At 33.0% G+C, this 22,526-nt stretch overlaps 1 protein-coding gene across 1 annotated transcript in view; it reads right to left on the reverse strand.

Annotated features, from left to right (window-relative positions):
• Positions 1 to 20,258, reverse strand: part of RAB3GAP1 (RAB3 GTPase activating protein catalytic subunit 1) — an 89,100-nt gene extending 68,842 nt beyond the window's left edge. Inside the window, exons 1-3 of the mRNA XM_011354499.2 lie at positions 20,201 to 20,258; positions 20,047 to 20,102; positions 17,204 to 17,279 (exon numbers count right to left, since the gene is read on the reverse strand). Of these exons, the coding sequence (XP_011352801.1) occupies positions 17,204 to 17,279; positions 20,047 to 20,102; positions 20,201 to 20,218 (150 nt within the window). The 5' untranslated portion in view covers positions 20,219 to 20,258. The remainder of the gene's footprint in view (positions 1 to 17,203; positions 17,280 to 20,046; positions 20,103 to 20,200) is intronic.
• Positions 20,259 to 22,526: the final 2,268 nt, after the last annotated feature.

Consider the following 22,526-nt stretch of genomic DNA (forward strand, 5'->3'; position numbering starts at 1 on the left):
TCTTCTTTGCAGCCCAGAACTTAACAGTGCCTACGTGCTTAAGTATCTTAGGAATTACCTTTTCTCAATATTTATAACCCCCATATGTCCCAAATGTACTGGGAAATACCACTTTATTATCCAAATACCATTACCTATTTTTGAATAACATGTACACCGTGTTTCTAGTCTTAACAATCAGAAATAGCACACAACCCAATTCAAAAGGTATTCTCTATGACTTGAATTGAAATATGTATATCAGAGTCTTTATGTTGAGTTCTAGGTGAAATTTATTTCCTCACTGAACAGGTTAAACATAGATGGGTAAACTCACTACCTTCTGGATTAAGAGATTGTCTATAATACTTATACCTAAGTCATCTTTAGGATTTACTGGTTTCCAGAATCTAATTTCACATCTTAAACTGCCTACCATGTAAAAATAAAATCTTCCATCTTAAAAATATAAATTTAACAATATAAATTACTGTTTAACAAATTAATTAAATTTTTTCTTCTACTGATAAAGCAACACATGAAAAAGAGCAAAATGTGGTAAAGTATAAAAAACAGTGACTTTTTTCCCTTCTTTTTTTGAGGGGCATAGAGCTGTGATTTTCAACCTAATTAGACTTTGTAGGCTTAAAACATGTACTGATAACTAGGATCCACAACAGATTAATTAGATCAGAATCTCTGAGGTTGGCCTAAAAACTAGAATTTTTCAAAAGCTGCCCACAGATTCTAACGGGCAGCCAGGATAGACAACCAGTTTGTATAGAGCTAAAAATTACACTTTCATCCACCAGTGGAAGAAAACCTTTTGAACATTTGCAGTACTGAAGTACAAATATTAAAAAGCCATCTAAGCCAAGACAACTAGATATTCATGTGCAAAAAAATGAAGTTGGCCCCTTTCCTTATAGACAGGAAAATTAACTCAAAATGGATTGTGGATCTATATGTAAGAGCAAAAACTATAAATAATACCATCAACAAAGTGAAAAGACAACCTACAAAGATACATGCTACAACATGGAGAATGGGAGAAAATATTTACAAATTACATATCTCATAAGGGACTTGTACCAGAATATATAATGAACTCTTACAAATGAGTAATAAAAAAAATCCAATTTAAAAATGGGTAAATGATCTGAATAGACATTTCTCTAAAGATATACAAATGGCTAATAAGAACATGAAAAGATGTTCAACATCGACAGCCATTAGGAAACTGCAAACCAAAACCACAATGAGATATCAGTTCATATCCATCCAGAAGGCCACAATCAAAAGGATGACAACAAGTGTTTGTGAGGATGTGGAGAGATCAGAACATTTATACATTGCTGTGAGAAATGTATAATTAAACAGCTGTTTTGGAAAACAATCTAGCACTTCCTCAAAAGATTAAAAATAAAGTTGCCACATGACCCAGCAATCATACCCATAAGTATACACCCAAAAGAAATGAAATCGTATGTCCAAATACTTGTACATGAATGTTCATAGTAGCATTATTCATAGCCAAAAAGTAAAAATGATGCAAATGACGATCAACTGATGAATACAAAGAAAATGTGGTATATCCATAAAACAGAATATTATATAGCTATGAAAAGAAATCATACTGTATGGTTCCATTTATACAAAGTGTCCAGAACACAACTCTATAGACACAAAAGGTAAGTTAGTTATCGTATAAGGATGAGAGATAACAAGAAGTGACTGCTAAAAGGTATGGGGTTTCTTTTGGGGGGTGATAAAAATGCTCTAAAATTAATTGTGGTAATGGTTATACAAGTCTGTCAATATACTGTACTATTGAACTGTACATCTTAAATTTGTGAATTGTATGGTATATCAATTATATACCAATAAAAAAATTCAGACTGAAAAGATTTTATTTTAATCACAATGTTTTGCATCCATCTACTCTGTCTGAAAAGACATCCTAAGCAGTCTCAAAACTGAAAGCACAGGAATCTTTTAAAAACAAAAAAGATAAAATACTGGGCATTTCATCTATTTCTGGAATGAAAACAAACCAAGTGCTTCTCTAGTCACAAGTGACTCTAAAACTGTACAGCTTTCAAGCCGTTTTCCTAAAACAAAACAGATATCCATATATGCTGCTGAAGTAGTATGCAAATAAAAACCTAGAAGAACTCAATTCCAACAGATACTTGGTCTGATGACTATAAACGGTAACTCCAAAAGATAGCAAAAATGTGAAAGAACATATTTAATCTAGAAGGCTGACATGGCTCTCTCCAACCATTTTGTTACAAAGGAGATTTGCTATACTTGAGAAATTTTTGTTTGCTGTGAAATGGCTATGATATGCGATACAGTTTATAACACTAATGTTTGCTTCATGGCAGTTTCCAGTTCAGTATATTTATTATGCAGTCATAGATACAGACATTTTGTCATGTCAATTTGAGATTTAAAATAAAACAAAACAAAACTACATTTAATCATTAAAAAAACAAACGAACAAACAAACCCAGCCATCTATGTACGTCTTCCACTTTTCACAGGTAGCCTGGCTAGCCTCAGCCTGGATCGGGATCATCCCACTAAAAGTACAGAAGTAGAGAGCGGAATGATATTAAGACTCAATCTAGAAGCTATTCTGCATGCAACTTTGACTTTAGTTCCAGAGGTTTATTAAACACCCTAACAAAGGAAACAAACAAAGGGAACTTGAGATTAGTCCCCACAGAATCAATAAAGAACTACAATTTATCCAGAGAACATTCAACTAAGAACTCTAACAGTAAGGGAACCTAGGAAAAGGGAACACAGTCACCTACAAGTGAACTATAACAAATAAAATGGGCTAATCCTCAGGAAAGAGAACCAGCCAAGTAGATTCAAGTAGGCATAAGACACATTGTTTGACACAAATATGTCTTCTTTAAAGCTAACAAGTACTCTTTAACGCCACCTAGGACACTCAATTCTAATAGGTATTTGGGCCTACCTTGGCAGCCAGAATTTACACTCCTTTTTGAGTCAGACCTGCTTGCAATTTAAGCAAGAAAAGTTTTATCAATTGAACTGACCTCCTAATCTGTACAGATGACCTTCTCATTTGTTTATATATGCATTATATATATATATATATATATATATATATCTCCACCAAGGATTTTAATTAACCTAATTAATCCAATATACCTGAAGTTCATTACAAATATTTTTTAAAAGTAAAAGCAAACTCTGTACACTACCTGCATTTCAGAATAGGAACTAACACTTGAGTGTCTACTAAACTAAATAATTCACATTATTGTGTATGTGTATGTGTATGTATATATAAAATCTCATAACACTGTGATATAAGTTTCAACCTCATTTATAGATAAGGTTCAGAGATTTAAAAACTTGTCCAAAGTTACCATATCATTAAGTGGTAAAGCTGGAATTTGATCCACAATGGCCCTGTTCTTTCCATTAGAAGCTAAGATAGATACATCTATATAGACTCACACACATGCATATATATGTTAGAAAAATATATTTTTATAAATATATATAAACTCAAGAGTATGAGGATAAAATAAGCAGGGAGAATACATAGGTCAGAACTTAAAGAAATGGTTGGATAAATGCCTGCTGAGTGAGTCGGAAATGGATTCATTCATAAAACTGGATCCAAATTATACTTTAGGTAAGACTGATAAGGAAACAGACAAAGGTCTTGAGCAGGAAACTAGATGTCAAATTGAGGGAATAGCCCAATTCAGCTCAAGTTTTCTATAGGAGAATAGAGGAAAAAAAGAGGTGGAGAAAGTAAAGAGAGACCTGACGTGAATGTCTATGAGTTTAGACTTTACCCTACAGGCAGTGGAAAGCCACTGAAGGCTTCTATGTAGGCTTGTAACATGACATCAGTTTAGGAAAATTTCTCTGAACACACTGGAAGGAAAGAATTGGGAAAGACTTAAGGTAGAGAAGGTGAAAAGCAGGGAGAAGTGAGCAAAAAGGGCAATCAGAAAGTAATATCACCCAGTGATTATACTGGGAAGACTGTACCTTTCAGAGCCTAGCCGTTTAGACAAATAATTAGAACCTATGACAATATCATCCACAATGATACTCAGTGTCACCTCTGAATAATTAACTGGGTCATGGGTAAGAAGGCTAGGTCTAATAAAAACAATGGCTACAAATATGAAGAACAGAGGACATTAGGTCCTAGTTTAAATTTGCAGCAGTAACTAGAGACTGATGGACAATTAGGACAAGGCCCAAACTAAAGTAGCGATTGTGAAGTCTTAAGACTAATTCCAAAAATATTTACAGACCTTTAAAATATCTGAAAGGAAAGAAGAAAATGGGGAGTGTAGAGTAGTTGCTAAAAGCAAAAAGCCAGCAACTTGGAAAGAAGTTGCCATGAGATATATCTTTCTCATTGGGTTGTGTATGTATTTTCTTGCCTACTAGTTAAATTTGGAGAAAAAGACATTCACAATTTAAAACTAAATGAAAGTATCTTAAGACAATCCTTGATTTCTAAACAATCTGCATTTATGAATGGCTTTTTTAAAGTGGAGTCTAATAATTTATTTTAAAATTAATATGCAGGTCCAATGCAGTTTTTACAGAAACAAAAAATCCTTAAATCTGTATGAAACTACAGAAGACTCCAAATAGCCAAAGCAATCCTGAAAGGACCAAGCTGAAGAACAAATTATGCTCCCTGATTTCAAACTATATTACAAGCTATAGTAATCAAAATAGCATAGTACTGGCATAAAAACAGACACATAAATCAATGGAACAGAAAAGACAGCCCAGAAATAAACTAATGCATATATGGTCAATTACTTTATGATAAAGGAGCCAAGAATATACAATGGAGAAAGGACAGTATCTTCAATAAATGGTGCCAGAAAAAATGGAAAGTCACATGCAAAAGAATGAAACTGGACCACTATCTTATACCATACACAAAAATTAACTCAAAATGGATTGAAGTCTTGAATGTAAGACCTGAAACCATGAAACTCCTAGAAGAAAATATGGGCAGTAAGCTTGTTGACATAGGTCTTAGCAATAATTTTTTGTATCTGACTCCAAAAGCAAAGAGAACAAAAGCAAAAATAAACAAGTGGGACTACATCAAAATAAAAAGCTTCTGCACAGCATAGGAAATCATCAACAAAATGAAAAGGCAACCCACTGGATGGGAGAAAATATTTGCAAATCGTATATCAGATAAGGGATTAATATCCAGAATAAAGAACTCTTACAAGTTAACAACAAACAACCTAATTTAAAAATGAGCAAAATTATCTCCAAAGCAATTATACAAATTGCCAATAAGCACAAGAAAAGATGCTCAACATCACCAAACATTAAGGAAATGCAAATCAAAACCACAATCAGATAACATTTCACATCCATTAAGATGGCTTCTGAAAACAAAAACCAAAACAAAAACAAAAACAAAAAAACAGAAAATAAGTGTCAGTGTGAATGGGGAGAAATTGGAACTCCTGTGCATTGCTGTTGAAAAATGTAAAATGGCACAGCTGCTATGGAAAATATGGCTGTTCCTCAAAAATTTTTAAATTACCATATGATCTAGTAATTTCGCATCTGAAAGCAGAAACACACACAGATATATACACACTCGTTTTTGCAACAGCATTATTTTCAAGTGTCCATCAACGAATGAATAAGTCGATTAATATAGTACATACATACAGCATAGTATTCAGTCTTAAAAAGGAATGAAATTCTAATACATGCTACAACATGGATGAACCTTGAAGATATTATGCTAAGTGAAACAAGCTAGACACAAAAGGTCAAATTTTGTATGATTTCACTTATATGAAGTTGTTATTGTCTAATGGGTACAGAGTTTCAGTTCAGGATGATGGAAAAGTTCTGGATACAGACTAGAGTAATCACTGCACAAAGTAAATGTACTTAATGCCACTAAACTGCACACTCAGCAATGGTTAAAATGCTAAATTTTTATATACAATTTTTTTATTATGTATTTTAGTAAAATGAAAAAATATATAAACTTTTGTAAGGCAAAAGACACATTCAAATTGAAAGTTATACACTGGGGAAACTATTTGTAACATTAGAGTTAATTCATAAAAACATAAAAGCTCTTCCACAATTCAGTAAGACAGTAGAAAATTGGTCACTGTATATAATAAGCAATCAAAAAGATAATTCTAGTGTATAATAAAAGTGAAGGAAGACTCAATCTTATGAGTGCTCAGGAAAATATTTTATTTAAAAATTAGATAGTTTTAGTCCCTCATGTTGATAAAAATAGTGTTGGAGGAATGAGGAAATGGGTGCTTTCATTTATCATGTGTGGGGAAAGAATAAGTACATTCAATCATCTCAGTGGAAAATTAGGCTCTATTTATCGAAAATAAAAATCACATCCCCTTTGGCCTACTAATTCTACTTTTAGAAATCTGTTACAGAAATATTCATACAAGTATGCAAATTTATGTACAATAATGCTTACTACCCCAGTACTATAACTGCATAAATTGCAAACTAAATCTTTCAGAGGAATATGCATAAACTCATTATGATAGAGTCATACATACAATGGACTACAATGCAAGCATTAAAATAATGAGATAGATGTCTATGTCCCACCTTGGAAAAAAGCCAACAAAATATACAGTTTTAAAAAAGGCAGCTGACCAATTACTTTTTTTTTAAAGACTTTTTTAATGGTGTACTGTGCACATATGGAATGTGATGAGAAAGAAACTATCACGTTTTTAATGCGTACATTTGATTTGGTTATATTATTTTTGTAATTAAAGGTTTTTTTAAATTTCAATAAAAAATTTATGGCTCAAAAGTAGAAAATGAAAAGAACAGGGGGGAAAAAAATAATTTTGGTGACGACTCCATAGGACAAACTTCTAGGCCATATGACAAATATTTTGCCCAAAAATATTTCTCCATAAATTTTAAAATGTTTATTTCACTTGCTTTTTTCTTTTTTCTGAAATTTCAAAAACATTAAAAAATTTACCACAAAATGGTGGAAAGGAATTCAGGCTAGGAGCCCAAAAGCAGTTTCTGTGAATAACTTTAGTCATTAGGATAAGGAGCTCTGTTTAGGGTAACAATTTTAATTTCATTTTTATTTTTCCTTTAGTATTTTAATATGAAACCAAAATAATTTTATAAGATCAAGTGATTATCATCCATTTGAATCCTTTCAAATAAATTAATAAAACAGCTTTCTACTTAACCAAGTGAGATAAGCCTTTTATTTTGGAGATAGGGGTAGAAACAGGAAAATGCAGGAAAAGAGAACGGTAATTTTGGAGCATTCCACACTGAAGGGTAGGAGTGGCTGGTAAAACCTGAGGCTCTGAGTCTCAAGAGCCAGGATACCAAGAACTGGTAAAAGAATAAGGAGGTAGAAGAATATTAAAGACAAATTTCACTGACTTAAGAATTATTAATCCTATATGTGAGAGTAAGCTTAGCTTTCCACACAGACACGTTGTCTTCATCATACAAACTGTTCCAAAAGTTTGTGTTCAAGTAAGCCTTTGGATATATATTCCACCAAAACAATATGTATTTTATTACTTTTTAAAATAATAAATAAATGCATACAAAATAAAAATTTAAATAGCAGCTTTTTTTTAACCTCTTTTGAGTATCTGATAAAAGCTGTGGACAATCTCCCAAGAAAATTATGCATATTTACATTAAAAATTAAGTAATAATGCAAATTAAAGAGACCCAAGACTCTGGGTTAAGGACTCCTATTAAATATGGTGGTAAAGTCTCTCTGTCCACAAAGAGCGATTTATCCTTTAAAATGGTCTAATTCTCGTAACATGATAAAACCTTTCATAGAGAAAGGAACACAAAGAATACTGATAGCTGAGGGATGGAATAAAGAGTTAGAAGATTTAACGATCTGGAGGTGAGGGATGGACAAGAAAAAGTTGTTTAGATAAGCAGGAAGTAGGAGAACAATTCCTGGTCCAAAGTAGGAACTTGATAAATGTATGAATAAAAGATAAATAAGCGAAAAAAAGGAAGTAGTTGCAAAGATGAGACTTTTATAATACAGCTCCAGAAACAGGGAGAAAATTAATATGAGTGCTATCTCGAAAATATATTTTAAACATTTCCTCTCTATGGAAAAATCGAATCAAAATTCTCACCAGCTATTTTTACAAATTATTAGACAATGACTCATTCATTAGACTTGCAATTGCAGTATATAAAATATTAGGAGGGGAAAAAAATCAAATTACTTAACCAAAATCAAAGGAGAAAAAAAGGCAAAAAATTAGTGAGAGAAGAAAACACAGAAAATAAATCAAAATGTAAAGAAAAGGGTTACTTACAAAACTAAACACAGAAATTACATTAGTTACTTTAAAATGTACCAGACCATTCTGAAAAAAGACTTGCTACTTTTAGTAACATGCTTTTAAAAATCCACCATCACATTTTAACAATGACCCAAGCAACTAAATGTGATATGTACACTCTAAACTTAGGCAAAGGAAACATAAGTTCAGGGGGTTAATCGGCAAACATTTACTGACAACATACCAGGCAATGGTCTACATATATGAAATAAATGAATTAGCAAATTAACTATTACTACTAATGGTATTGGATCACACCTTCTGCCTCTATGCTGGGGGAACAAAAAAGTTAAAAAGAGTTACAGCAATAGAGATTAATTGCAAATTCTCCCATAAATGATTATGGCTTTATTTTTTGCTTAAAAAATATCTTTCGTTGCATTTGTTTTAAACAAAACGTAATCTATCCAAGTCATTTAATGAAATCGAGTATTAATTTATAGATAGCTCACATAGCAGACTTATGTTCAAGTGATAGTGTAAAGAGATTTCATTACAATAAATAGTCTAAAATAAGTGAGTAAATGGTTTTGGCTAGATCATTTTTTATTTCTTTAGAAATATTTTTGTATAGTTCTATTTGTTTTAGTGTCATTTGTTCTACACAAATTAAAGTTCAAAGTGAAATTCATGATGTATATTGAAAATTTTATTGATGACACTGAAAGACTACTACTGTGTTACAACTAAATGGCAAGCAAAAAAAATCTTTAGATATGAAAATCATAAGAACTAGAAATAATAGAACTAAAAATATCTGAAGAGACCTCTCATCTATCCTGAGCTTTTTCACCAGAATATATTACATAAAACTTTATTTTTCACCAGCTAGATGCTAAGTTTTTTTACTTCTAGGAGCTCAAAGGAAACAATGAATCTTTTTATAGCAAAAAAAGTCTTAAATAATTCTATTTGTTTATATTCCAAATGTAAACAAATATCAAATATCATTTTAAAGCCTCTGGTAAACATTTTTAAGAGAGAGGCAACAATAGCAGCAGCAGCTAACACTGAGACAGCCAAATGCCACAAAGCAAGTAAACAATAGAACTAGAATTCCAACATAAGCAGAATAATTTTAGAGCTAATACTCTTCATCATTATGCTATGCTGTCTCTCAAAGATATCTCCTGTAATTTCCTGTTACAAGAAAATAACACAGTAACAAATCCAAAAACTTCCAATTTGAAAGAATAGAAACTAGGATATAAATACTGATTTTTTTTTTCCTTCTGTATAATATCCAAAGCAGTTATACATCCTATGGTTACTATTTAAGGGAAAAATAAAAATAAAGGAGGAAAAAGGCTATAAAAATTAAATAATCCTATTCCCAAAGATGTTATAGGCAGCTCAATGTTGCTTTCATTTTTAGTTCATTTCAGAAACACTGTATTCTCATTGCTGACTGATTCTTAACTGTCTAGTTTCCAAAAACTTTAGCTTTAAAAATATCTCCACCCCCTCCCACTCTAATGACCCATAAAACACTTAAATTTTCTGAAAGAAAGCAAAGGAATATATTATATTAGTCCCAAGTTTGGCTTATTGTTATAGCTTTGGGAAGTTTCTCATACAAGAGAAATATTTTATATTTGTCTTATGAACTTCAAGTACTGAAGTATCATTGGCCCTTGAACAACATGCATTTGAACTTCGCAGGTTCTTATACGTAGATTTTTTTTTTAAATACTGTAAATGTATTTTCTCTTCCTTAGGATTTTGTTAGTAACATTTTTTCACTAGTTTACTCTAGTTTAAGAACACAATATACAATACATATAGGAGTTTCAGGGAAGTCAAAAGTCATATGAAAATTTTCAATTGCATGGGGGATCAGTGCCCCACACCCACATGTTGTTCAAGGGTCAACTATCAATGTTATTCCTATATATTTAGTGGGTATAAAAAATTTGAACTCATTTTTATATTTATAGTGTTTATTCTTCTATTATTCTAAAGTTAATGATTCTTCTTCCATAAAATTTTCAGGGTCAGTCACTGACTAAAAAGGTCTTTTACCAGATCATGCCATACCTAACATACTTAACATCTCATAAAATGTACTTATAATTTTTGCTGGCTATGTAGAATCATAAAATTACAAGGCTAAAAAGAATTTAATTTCCCTGCCTTCAAGCTGTATCATACACACACCACCAAGATTTTTATCTATTTTATTAAGTTCAAAACACTAAAATTCCAAAAACTGCCTTAGAAGCCTATTCTAATACTTCTGCTACATAACTTTACATTTACTTAAATCTCTGAAACTAAAAAGGGCAGAATAAAATAGAAACAACATGGATTTTAAAAGCAAGCACGACCTAGGTATAATCCTTCTTACACAAACTACTGGCAGAATGACCCTGGGCAAATTGTTACAAGCACCCAAAGTGTCACTCTCACCCATAAAATGTGGTAATACTTCATCACTGAAATGTGTCTAAGGATTAAATAACTTCAGCACAGTTACAATTATACTGCATGGTGCTAGAGCTGATGCGCAGTAACTGCCATTTCCTCCTCTCTTAACTGCATTTCCCAGCACCCCAGAGTCTTGTATGGTAAAGTAGCTTGGTCAGATTAACCATCCTTCAAATAATTATAAAATCTGGACAAAAACAACAAAGATTTTCAAGGCTCGGAAAAGTAATAAAACAGAGGCAGAAACTGGAGTTTATCCATGAAAAAAAATTATATCTGATGAGATATGGATGTTTGTACCTTTCTAAGGACAGCAGTTCTTAAACTTCTTTGCCTCAGGACTCCTTTACACTCTTAAAAACTACTGAAGACTCCATATTAGAAATTAAAAATAAAAAAATTTATACATTTTAAAGTTCATTTAAAATGATAATGAACTTATTACATGTTAAATAAAGTTCTACACAATATTTTCCAAAACAAAAATATTAATCAGAAGGATGGCATTGTCTTACATTTTGTATATCTCTGCAATGTATAGTTTTAAAGACAACGGGATTCTCATATCTGCGTTTTCATTCAATCTTTGCAATCCATTAGTCCGACTGCAGTATATAAACAAAATTGGCCTCAAATACACTATGTAGTTAGAAAAAGCAAGGCTTTGTCAACCCTTGAAAGGCTCTCAAGGAGCATCAGAGGTCCTCAGACCACACCATGAGAACTGCTGATATAAGGGCACTCTAATCTGTGCATAACTCAGCGCTGCAGAAGGGTTGAGCTTTACCAGATTTAGTCAACAAAGGACAAAGTACAAAGATGGAAGGGAAGTTCTAAAGTTGAAGTGTAAATTCTGGAAGGGAAGAAGCTAATGGGGATAGGCTCCCAAATTTGCATATAAACTCTGCCTCAAATTTTAGCTATCTGCCTAACCATGCATATGCAGTGGAAACTCCAGGGTACAGTGACAAAGGAGATTGAAAGAAAAAATTTCAGCAGCTATCACCACTGAAAAGAGAATGGAGTTTTAATTCAATCAAGTTAACTGCTAGAACAAAAAATACTCTTCAGAAGACCACTACAGAATCTAGCCTCTATATTTCACTCAAAATACAACCATAAAATTAAGAAATTCCTGGATACCCACACATATGAAATGACAATAAAAAATAAAAATCCAAGAAAATGTGAGCTATACTCAAGAAAACACAGTAAACAGAAACCAATCCCAAGAAGGCCTAGATGTTGCAGTTGATTTTACACTAGCTATAAGAAATATGCTCAAAAACTAAAGGGAAATATTTCGAAACAAATTTAGACATGAAGAACCTCAGAGAATTAAAAACTATAAAGAGAACCAAACAAAATTTCTAGACCTAAAAAAGTACAACTGAATTGGAAAACACATCCGGTGGGCTAACAGCAAATTGGAAACAGCAGAAGAAATAATTAATGAACTCAAAGATAAATCAAGAGAAATTATCTGAGAGGAAAAAAAAAGACTGAGGACAGCAGAGCCTTAGAGAACTATGGAACAGCATTAAAATATCAAATATAAGTACATGTTAAGTCACAGAAAAAGTATAGAGAATGGGGCAGAAAAATAATTGAACAAATAATGGCCAAAATTCCCTAATTTGGTGAAAACCAAAAAGTTTACATATTCAATATTAACAAACCTACACAGGAAAAATACAAAGAAAATATAACTATGCACATCACAGCTTAAATGGAAACATAAAAAAAATCCTGAAAACAGCTAGACAGAAAAACAACAAAACAGAACAAAAATATGAATGACATCTAATTTCTCATCAGAAACTATGAAGAGAAGAAAATGGAACTGTACCTTTAAAGAACTGGGAAAAAAATGTCAAGCCTCAGCAAAACTGTCCTTCAAAAACAAGGTAAAAAAAAAAAGATTTTCAGATAAAAAATGGAATTTGTAGCCACCCAAAGTATGGTAATTCTTCAAAAAATTAAAAATAAAATTATGATATGATCCAACAATTCCATTTCTGGGTATATAGCAAAAAGAATTGAAAGCAGGGACTCCAAGAGATATTTGTACAACCATGTTCACAGCATTATTCACAACAGCCAAAAAGTGAAAACCCAAATGTTCATCAACAGATGAATGGATTAACAAAATGTCATATATACATACAATGGAATATTAATCAATCTTGAAAAGGAACGGATTTCTGACACATTCTACAACATTCTAAGGTTAATGGATAACCTTAAGGACAAGAAATGTAAAAGCCAGACACAAATGGACAGATACTGTATGATCCCACTTACAGTAATTGAATTCATAGAAATAGAATAGTGGTTATCAGAGACTTGGAGGAAAGGAGAGAAACTTATTGTTAAATGAATTTTACACCTAAAAATGGTTAAAATAGTAATTCTTATTCATATATTTTATAATAAACTTCTTATATTAACATAATTTCCATATTCAGGGAATTAAAAAAACCATATGATAATCTCAGTAGATACAGAATAAGATTTGAATACATTAAAATCTCATTTGTGGTGAAAAAAAAATTTTTCAGCAAACTAAGAAAATAATTTCCTTTTTCTTTAAAGGACACTATAAAAAACCTAGTTCTTAGTGCTGAAGCACAGAACAATTCCCCCACCACTGCGAAGAAGGCAGGATGTCTACAACAGTTCTATTCGACATTTTACTGAAGGTCCGAGTTAGTGCAATAATAAGAAATGATAAGCGAAAATATTAAAAAAGAGGTTAAAACTGTCCCTATTTATGGGCAATATGATTATGAATGTAGAAAATGCAAATGAATTAACAAAAAGATTATGAATCTTTACATTTAGCCAGGTCCCAAGATACAAAATCAACACAAAATTTTTATTGTACATCTATGCACTAGCAGCAATAAACTACAAAATGAAATTAAAAAACAATTCCACTTACAAATGCATAATGCAACATAAAATACTTAGCAATAAATTTAACAAAAGATATGCAAGACCTCCACCAAAAACCATAAAACATTGCTGACAAAAATTAAAGATGACTTAAATAATTGGAGAGATGTGCCATGTTCATGACTGGAAGCTTCTGGACTGTCAAAATGTCACTTCTCCCCAAAGTAATCTACAAATTCAACAAAATCTCGATCATAGCCCCAGCATAATCATAATCCTTTTTATAGAAACCGACAAGCTTAAAATTCATAGTGGAAACATAAAGGACTTAGAATAGACAAACCAATCTTGGGAAAACAGCAGAAGCTAAAGAATTTATATTAACTAACTTCAAAACCTACTATAAAGCTATTCAGTGGTTCTCAACTGGGGCAATTTTATCCCTCAGGGGACATTTTACAATGTCTAGATACATTTTTGGTTATCATAACTGGGAGGGTACTTCTGGCATCTATTAGATAGAGGTCAGGGATATTACTAATTATCATATACTGCACAACACAGCCCCACAACGATATGACCCAAAATTTCAATAGTGCCAAGGCTGGGAAACCCTATGCTACAATTGTCAAGACATGGTAACATCAGGATAGTCAAATAGAATAATGAAACAGAATACAGATTCCAGATGATCCCCTAGGTCAACTGTCAGACAAAGGGAACAAAACAATTCAATGTAGAAATAAGTTTTCGACAGAAGATTCTAGAATACAGAGAATATCTGTATGTAAAAAACTGAACTTTGATCCCCACCTCAATCGTACACAAATATTAGTTCAAGATGGATCACAGACCTAAACATAAACTAAAATAACACTTCTGGAAGAGGGCATAAAAATATCTTCACGACCTCGCAAAACTACTCTGAGAAAAGACTTAATTTAAAAGCAGAATATATAAAAAGACTAAACAATTCCTACAACTCAAAAACTCAATCCAATTTAAAACATGGATAAAATATTTGGTTATTTTACAAAGACACAAATGTCACATGAAAAACGTGGTCAACATCAGTATTCATCACAGAAATACAAATTAAAACCAGAATTAGAAATAAAAATTAACTCCAGAAACTACATAACCATTAGGTTGACCAAACTTTACAAGACTTAAAACCAATTGTTGGTGAAAATGTGGAGCCACCCAAACGCTCATATATTGCTGGTGGGAGGGTAAAATGTTACAAAAAGCTTCAGTAGTTTCTTATAAAATTAAGCATACACTATCCTATGACCCTATAAATCCACTCCTAGGAACTACCCAAGAGAAATAAAAATATGTCTACAAAAGGCCTCATACCAGAATGTTCTGTTTTAATCCTAATAGCCCATGTCTGTCAACAAGAGAAACAATTTGTGGTATAGTCATACAAAAAGTTAGATTCAACAACCTAGAATGTCAAAAATATTGTATTAAAAAAAATAAACACAAAGAGTATATGCTGTATAATACCACATATATGAAATTCTAGAGCAGGCAAAAGTAATCTCTGGATTAAAAGAACAGCAGAGGCATGGGTGAGGAGCACGAGGATTAACTGGAAAGGGTCACTAGGACCTTTCTGGGGTAACAGAAATGTCCAATATCTTGAGTGAGAATGTTACAGTGACATAAACATTTGTCAAAAATAAGCAATTTTGTGCATTACAATATAAATGTTATCCCAAAAGAATCAACTAATAAAAAAAACCTTCATGGGCGTGGAGAGTTGATAGAAGTACTACTGAAACAGGAAATGGCAAGAAATATTGTTGAAACTGGGTGACGGGCACATAGTGGTTCATTATACTATTTTATGTTTGAAATTCTTAATAATTAAAGATTTTTTTAAAATAACTTTTAATTCCCCCTCAAAGGAGGAAGAGAATTGGTAATCACTCTCTTTCACATAAAATAAAATCTCTCATTAAGGCATTCTCTAAACTTTTTCTATGCTGAATAATCCCTGTCCTTTATACTTTTGTTAATTTTATTCATCATAGGTACAGCTCACCTTGAAATCTGTTTTCTGTATCTCATTTATTTACTACTATCTACAGGGAGGAGAGTTGGAGAGCTAACACTCCTTTAGCCCCTACTACCTGCTTGTCAGTGTGCTACCTACTTTCAATACATTATCCAGCTTATATCCCAAAACTGAATATATCATCTAAAATTTTAATCTTATTTATTTTTTCTCTCTCATAAGAATTTGTATTCAATGGCAACACGGATCTTCTTCACTATTTCTTCAGCCCTGACACATAGCAGATATTCAGTAAATACACATAAATCATAGAACTAAGGAATATATCAGAGCTCACAAATACCCAATGCAGCTTTCTTTTTGGTTGTGCAAATCATTTCCCCTTCCAGTTACATAAAGCTAGTTTTGCCTTTAATCTTATTGACAGCTGTAGCAATTGTTATATATTTATTTCAAATGGAATAAAATGATCTGTTGGAGAACTTCATTTTCTCTTTATTTAAAAATGTAATCATAAAAATATCTTTGTAGTAAACCAATTTACTCTATACTTTAGCATATCTTTAAATGATGCATGTGATTTCTATATGTAATGTTACTTTTTTTGCTCTTATGTTATAGCTAAAGAAGAAAATCCTAATGTTTTGATAGTCTCAAATTGTTAACATCACCATTAAGCTGAAAAATTCTAGCAAATATGGAGAACTGAGAGTTCCTTACAGAGGGGTAAATTGCAGTTAATAATAGATTTATAATAAAAATGATCAATTTTACTTCAAAAAAAAATTATCTAACAAAGCATCTATGTAAGCCTAAAACCAAATTGTTAGTTCCCTTAAGCAAAATAAAGAAAATCATATTTATTCCCGGAGTATATTCTTTTGTAAACATCTGTGCACGGTTTATGAGTAAAACCACCAGTACCAGTTCCACCTCAATTTTGAATAACTTTTTCATTCTTAAATGTCCTCAAAACATCTATAAGGTTTAAAAAAAAAAAAGTGTGGGAGAATACTTAGTGGTATTGTAAAATAGAAAAATTGAGTAAAACAGATGTTAATGACAGCAAGTTGGTTGTTAAATCAAGATTTTTCCTCATTAAGGAAAATACCTCAAAAGTTGGTAACTGCAATGTTTCTCTGACCAACTGAAAAACTTTGAAGACTTTCTAACATTCTAAGGAAGAAGAGAGAAATAAACATCAGGAGAAACAAATAAAATCACTCACAAACAATGACATTATACATTTAAATTTTATTTAAGAAAAAGTTAACAAATGCCTTTACATATATCATTTGCCACAGATTCAAATCCAAGTTCTTCCAGATGTCATTTTATGTTCATAGATTATACATATTAAAGAAAATATTTAATTCAAATGTACCAAATGCAGCAAAAGGTCTAAAAATCTAAGTTTCAAAGTAAATACTCATTAGAGACACTAGCAAATAGATCTGACCTTTTCAAGTGGCTTTCCCAAAGAGTTTCCAATCAGTTTCCAGTCATTCAAGACTTCTTCTACTTTGGAAATAAACCTAGGAAGGAGCAAAAAAAAAAAAAACTTTCTAAATATGTAACAGCACATCTTTTACTATTGTTATACAAGACTTTTACAAAAGTATTTTTCATATTTTAACATTTTTATCACAGAAGTCTCCATAAGTTCAATATTTTTAGTCTAATTTATCAATGTGGAATAAAAGTGGAAATAATTTTCTTTAGCCCAAGAATTCTTAGATTTTGAATTATAAGTCTAATGCCTTCTATAAAATATAAATTAAGAATAAAGCTCTCTATATTAAAATGAATATAATAAATCTGGGACAAATAAAAACTGACAAAGTAATATTAAAGATAATTATGAAACCCACAATATTTTTCCCACCCTCAAAATAACTGATTTAACTTTTCCTTTAAAGATATTTAGGAGCTCCCTCTCTGTCCCCCAAAAAGAAAACATTTGAGAACTTTGCTCATTAAAATAAAACAAGTTTTAAGGGACAGCTGACAATAAACTGCAAGTACATTTGTCAGCTTTAAGGAGTAACTGACAGATTTTAAAACTATTCACTACCTAAACTTTAAATCTAATGATCAAGCAGACCTATTAAAAAAATAAATTTTGACTAGTAACATATTCAATATTAGCAAATGAAAATCTCAGTGGTAGTGTTAAATACATATTAAAAGACTTGTTATTACTCTAAGAAGCTCAATTCTTATATAAGTGTGATGCAATCTAAGAGCAACATTGCTCTTCTAAAACACCTACAGTATTGCTAGAGTATTAAAGTTAATTCTAGTCAAAATATATTAAAAGGCATCAGGTTTTTTCTTCAGTGATATTATATATTGTTTACATTACTGTTGTAAGATAATAATGAAAAATCATTTTATGATAAAACTGAACCTTCTAATTAATTACTCTTGAAAATTAAAGGCATTATTAATTAATATACTAATTTCCTTTGAGGGAGTTCAAAAGGCAATTATCAGTTTTGGAAATGAGTGCTCTAGGAATAATACATTTACAAAAAAAAGAGGAATAAAAATTTAAAGTGTATCTATATGTGAGCAAAAATCTGCACGTGAAATGCACGTTGCATTTATAAAGGTAAAAAACTGAAAGCTCTCAATGTCCAACTGCAGCAAACAGTTGCAAATTAATGGTATATCCATTCAATGGAATAATATGCACTCATTAGAAATCAGGTTTTAAAGACCATTTGAGGAAATAATAAAATGTTCATATGTTAAATGAAAAAATGGAAGCTATAGAAATAAGCAGCATATGGTTTGATATAAAAAGTTTACAACACACACAGATTAGAAGGAATTTTCTCAAAATTAATAGTAGCAATCTCCTCTTGCTAGGATTACAGATGATTTTTCTTTTTAATTCTACCGGGAGATATTATAATAAAAATAACTTAAAATAATATAGCTTTCACAGCAAAAGAATAAACACCTTAAAATACTTATTGTATGAATTCCATCAGTACTAGGTAAAAGGGAAAAATTGGACTCTATCCTGAAAGTACTGAGATTTGACTAGAAAAATTTAATAACTTTATCCCTGAAAGCTCCAGATCTCAGTTGAAGGGTCATTTCCTCTGACTCCTCATTAGGTTCCTTGATTACATGCTTAGAAGACCAGGTTTATTCCCCTTCTCAGCTCTTATTTCCATTGTAATTACAAACTCATTTCCATTATTTGATTCATGTCTGTCTCTCCCACTAAACTGTACATTCAGTAAGAGCAGGAACTGTGTTTTTATTGACCACCACATACCTAATGTCCTGAACTGTGATTGTAACATGGGCACGCAATAAATATTTCTTCAATGGACAAATGATACAATTCTGGACACACAGTACCTGCTCAATAAAGCCTTGCCAGTGGGGTTATGTCTTACTGACTTTTCTTTTTTGGTTAAGGTACCACAGGTCAAACTATTATCCCAGCAGGGATCTTTTATACTGTCCTATGTCATCTAACAACATGACATCCACAGATTTCCTTTTCCAACCAGAAAGATTGTAAAATGTTGCAATAAACTAACTACTCATCTCAAAACCCAGAAAAACTGAAGGGTCATCTCTGTGACACCGAACGGAAAACTTCTCGATCTAAGCTATCACTCCTCCACAAACTAGTCTTTAAACTAATTGCAATGATACAACATTTCACTCAGCTGTTCAGTGGAGTCTGACAGGCACAGGAAGCCTGGGTATATGACCCACTGAAATGTAACAACTTGAATTAAAGCTTTCCAAAGCCATATGCAGACTATTTTAAAAGGTCATTCTAAAAGACAGGATGGAGATGGTGGGAGTGTGGCAGATGGACGACCACCAGTAAGTACACTGAAGGCTTCCTCCTAAAAATATAGTATACCAATGTTACACGAGAGGAAAGCAGCAGCTGCAAAGTTTATTGCTTACGATAACAGACGAGTTAAACGTAAATGAAAACGGAACAGAAGTAGGGGTAGTCACGGAAACTGTTTCTGCGTGTGAGCAACTAAGGTCTAAGGAAAATAGTGTTAACAGTAAACAAAACTTTTTCTGAGAGCAAGAGTCTTAAGGGTTTAGCTGACGGGGGCGGGCCGGTGTTTGTGACACGCGAGACGCGGAAGAGGCTTTCAGCTGACCAGAGAAGGGAGAACGCTGAGACCAGGGGACCCCTGGGTCTTATATTTCCCAAAGAAGTGGCGTCACGTGTGGTTTGTCTAGGCTAGGGAAGCGGCGGAAAGACGCCGGGGCCCACGGTTCATGTAACTAATGATACGACTCACTCACCTTTCCCATTCGGAGGCAGTGGTAAAGTCTGTGATCTCAAATACCTCAGACTCGGGCTGCGGGAAGGAGAAGGAAAGAAAGAGATTGAGCCTAAGGGTGCTAACGCCGAGGAGCGAACTTAGAGATAGAGATAGGTAGAGAGCAAACGCCTCACCTCACTGTCGGCCGCCATCTTGAGGAGCGACAGGGCGGGCGCTAGGACTGCCGGGAAGAAGAGGGGGAGGGCAAGGGGAGGAGGGAAAGAAGGGCCGCCAGCATGTGGGGGCGGGGCTAGGGCAGGGCTTTTGCGGAGCACTGCCCTTGGAGGCATCCACCTATGTTAATAAGTCTTGCTTAGAAGAGTCTTCTCAGGATGAAATAAATTTTTAAAACATGATTTGAATTTGAAATTTTTCTGTAATGAATTCAGGGAAGGAACAGAAGTGAAGAGATAAGACAAGGCCCTAAATTCCCATGCATAAGGTTGTATTAAAAAAACCTAAAGCAAGATAATGAAACCCTGCCATGTGTGACAGCATGGATGATGACTCTGGAGGGTGTTATGCTAAGTCAGGCAGAGGAAGATAAAAACTGTATGGTTTCACTTATATGTGGAATCTAAAAACAACAAACAAAAACAGACTCATGGAAACAGAGACTTTTGGTTACCAGAAGAGAGATGGTGGAGGATGGGTGAAAAGAGGAAGGGGAACATGGTCAAAAATGCTGTGATAAGTTTACACAGTGACAGATGGTTACTAGAATTAGTAGTAGAGTGATCACATTGTAAGGTATAAAAATATGAAATCACTATATGTATACCTGAAACTAATACAACCAATGTAAGATTGCATACCAACTATACTTAAATAAAAAAACAAAATAACCTAAATTATATTGAGTTTATTTTCATTCATCCCCTATTTTGATTGCAAGGCACTAAGCTAAGTGCTGTGATATCCACCCTCAACCACCTACCCCCCTCAAAGAATTGACACAGTTTGGTTAAGTCAGGAAATGAACATCACATGCCAGTTATCTGGTTTCTGGGAATAGCAACATGCTAGACAATGAACATTTTTCACTTTTAAAGCCATTGAGGGACAGAAGGGGTTCTAGCTACCAGTTAAAAATTATGTCTCGTACATACTGAAGTACTTACAGATATAATAATGCCAGGTTCAGGATTTACTTGAAATTGGGAGGCAGAAGTAGGTAGGGCTAGGAATAAAACAACATTAGCTATTAGTAGGTAATTGTTTAAGTCAGTGATAGGTACATGGATATTTATACTCTCTACTTCCGTTAGGTCTGAAGTTTTTCATAATTAAAGGTTTTAAAAAATTAAATCTAATGAGTTTTGTAAGAAGGAATTTGGAAATAGAGGACTAAAAAATTCAGCTTCAGCAATACAAAGTTTAATCTTAAAATAAGAGTTAGAGATAATAAAATTTGGTCTTGTAGATACAGCAGATGAGGGAACTAAGGTCAGAAGAATTTTGACAACATATTTATAGCCAATGCCAAGCCCTGAACCCCAATTCTTGATGTTCCTTCTAGTTTCTGTCCACTACACTAGTTGAGAGTTGTTACTACTACAATATTCTTTCCCAAGAGGTCTCAACTTGCACCTTCATTCATTTACAAGTATTTATTAAAAACCTACTACAGTACAAGCCAATCACTATGCTAGGCTCTGCGGATATGAAGATGTATTTTAGAAATGGTCCTTGACTTCAAGGAAACCAGGGTCTAGTAAGGAAACTGGAAATTTGCTGCACAAACAGAAGAAGGTGCTACGTGTGTCAGCATCTCTGTTAGTAATGTAGAGGTTAATGGTAACCTTGACAAGAAGAAACTTGGAGGAGAGCCAAAGGATAAGATTGGGGCAGCCAGATTGGGAATGGGGAAGGCTTCCAAGTAGAGGGAATAGCAGATGAGGATCAAAGGTAGAAAAGTCCGATATGTCTAATGAACCAAAGAGACCTAGAGCACAGTGTTTGTGATGAAGTTGGAGAGGTAGGTATGGGCCAGACCATATAGGGTCTTCTAGGCCAAGGTTGAACTTTATTTGAAGTACAACAGAAGTCACTAAAATGTTTTAAGCAAGAGAGCAATGTGATCCTATTTACATTTTGTAATAGTCTGACTGCTATATGATAAGTGGGGGCGGGGTAAAGGAAGTAGGAGCAGCTGGTGACTATTAAAGCATCCAGTGAGAGATGGTGTGGAGACTTTGACTAGGGTGGTCAGCAGACCAGGTCAACTTATTTGATATGTATTTTGAAGATACAATAGACAGGACTTAATAATGAATTACATGCAGAGATAAGGGAAAGGAAGGAATCAAAGATAATTTTCTGATGTCTGGCCTAAGCAAGGATGATGACATGTCCTGAGATGAGAAAGACAGGAAGGAGCAAGAAAATTAGTGTTTGGATTGGCAAGTGTTAAGTCTGACAGGCTTTAAGACATCCCAGGAGAGCTGTCCAGGAGAAAAT

This window comes from Pteropus vampyrus, unplaced genomic scaffold (assembly GCF_000151845.1).
Source record: "Pteropus vampyrus isolate Shadow unplaced genomic scaffold, Pvam_2.0 Scaffold17, whole genome shotgun sequence".
Taxonomy (NCBI): domain Eukaryota; kingdom Metazoa; phylum Chordata; class Mammalia; order Chiroptera; family Pteropodidae; genus Pteropus; species Pteropus vampyrus.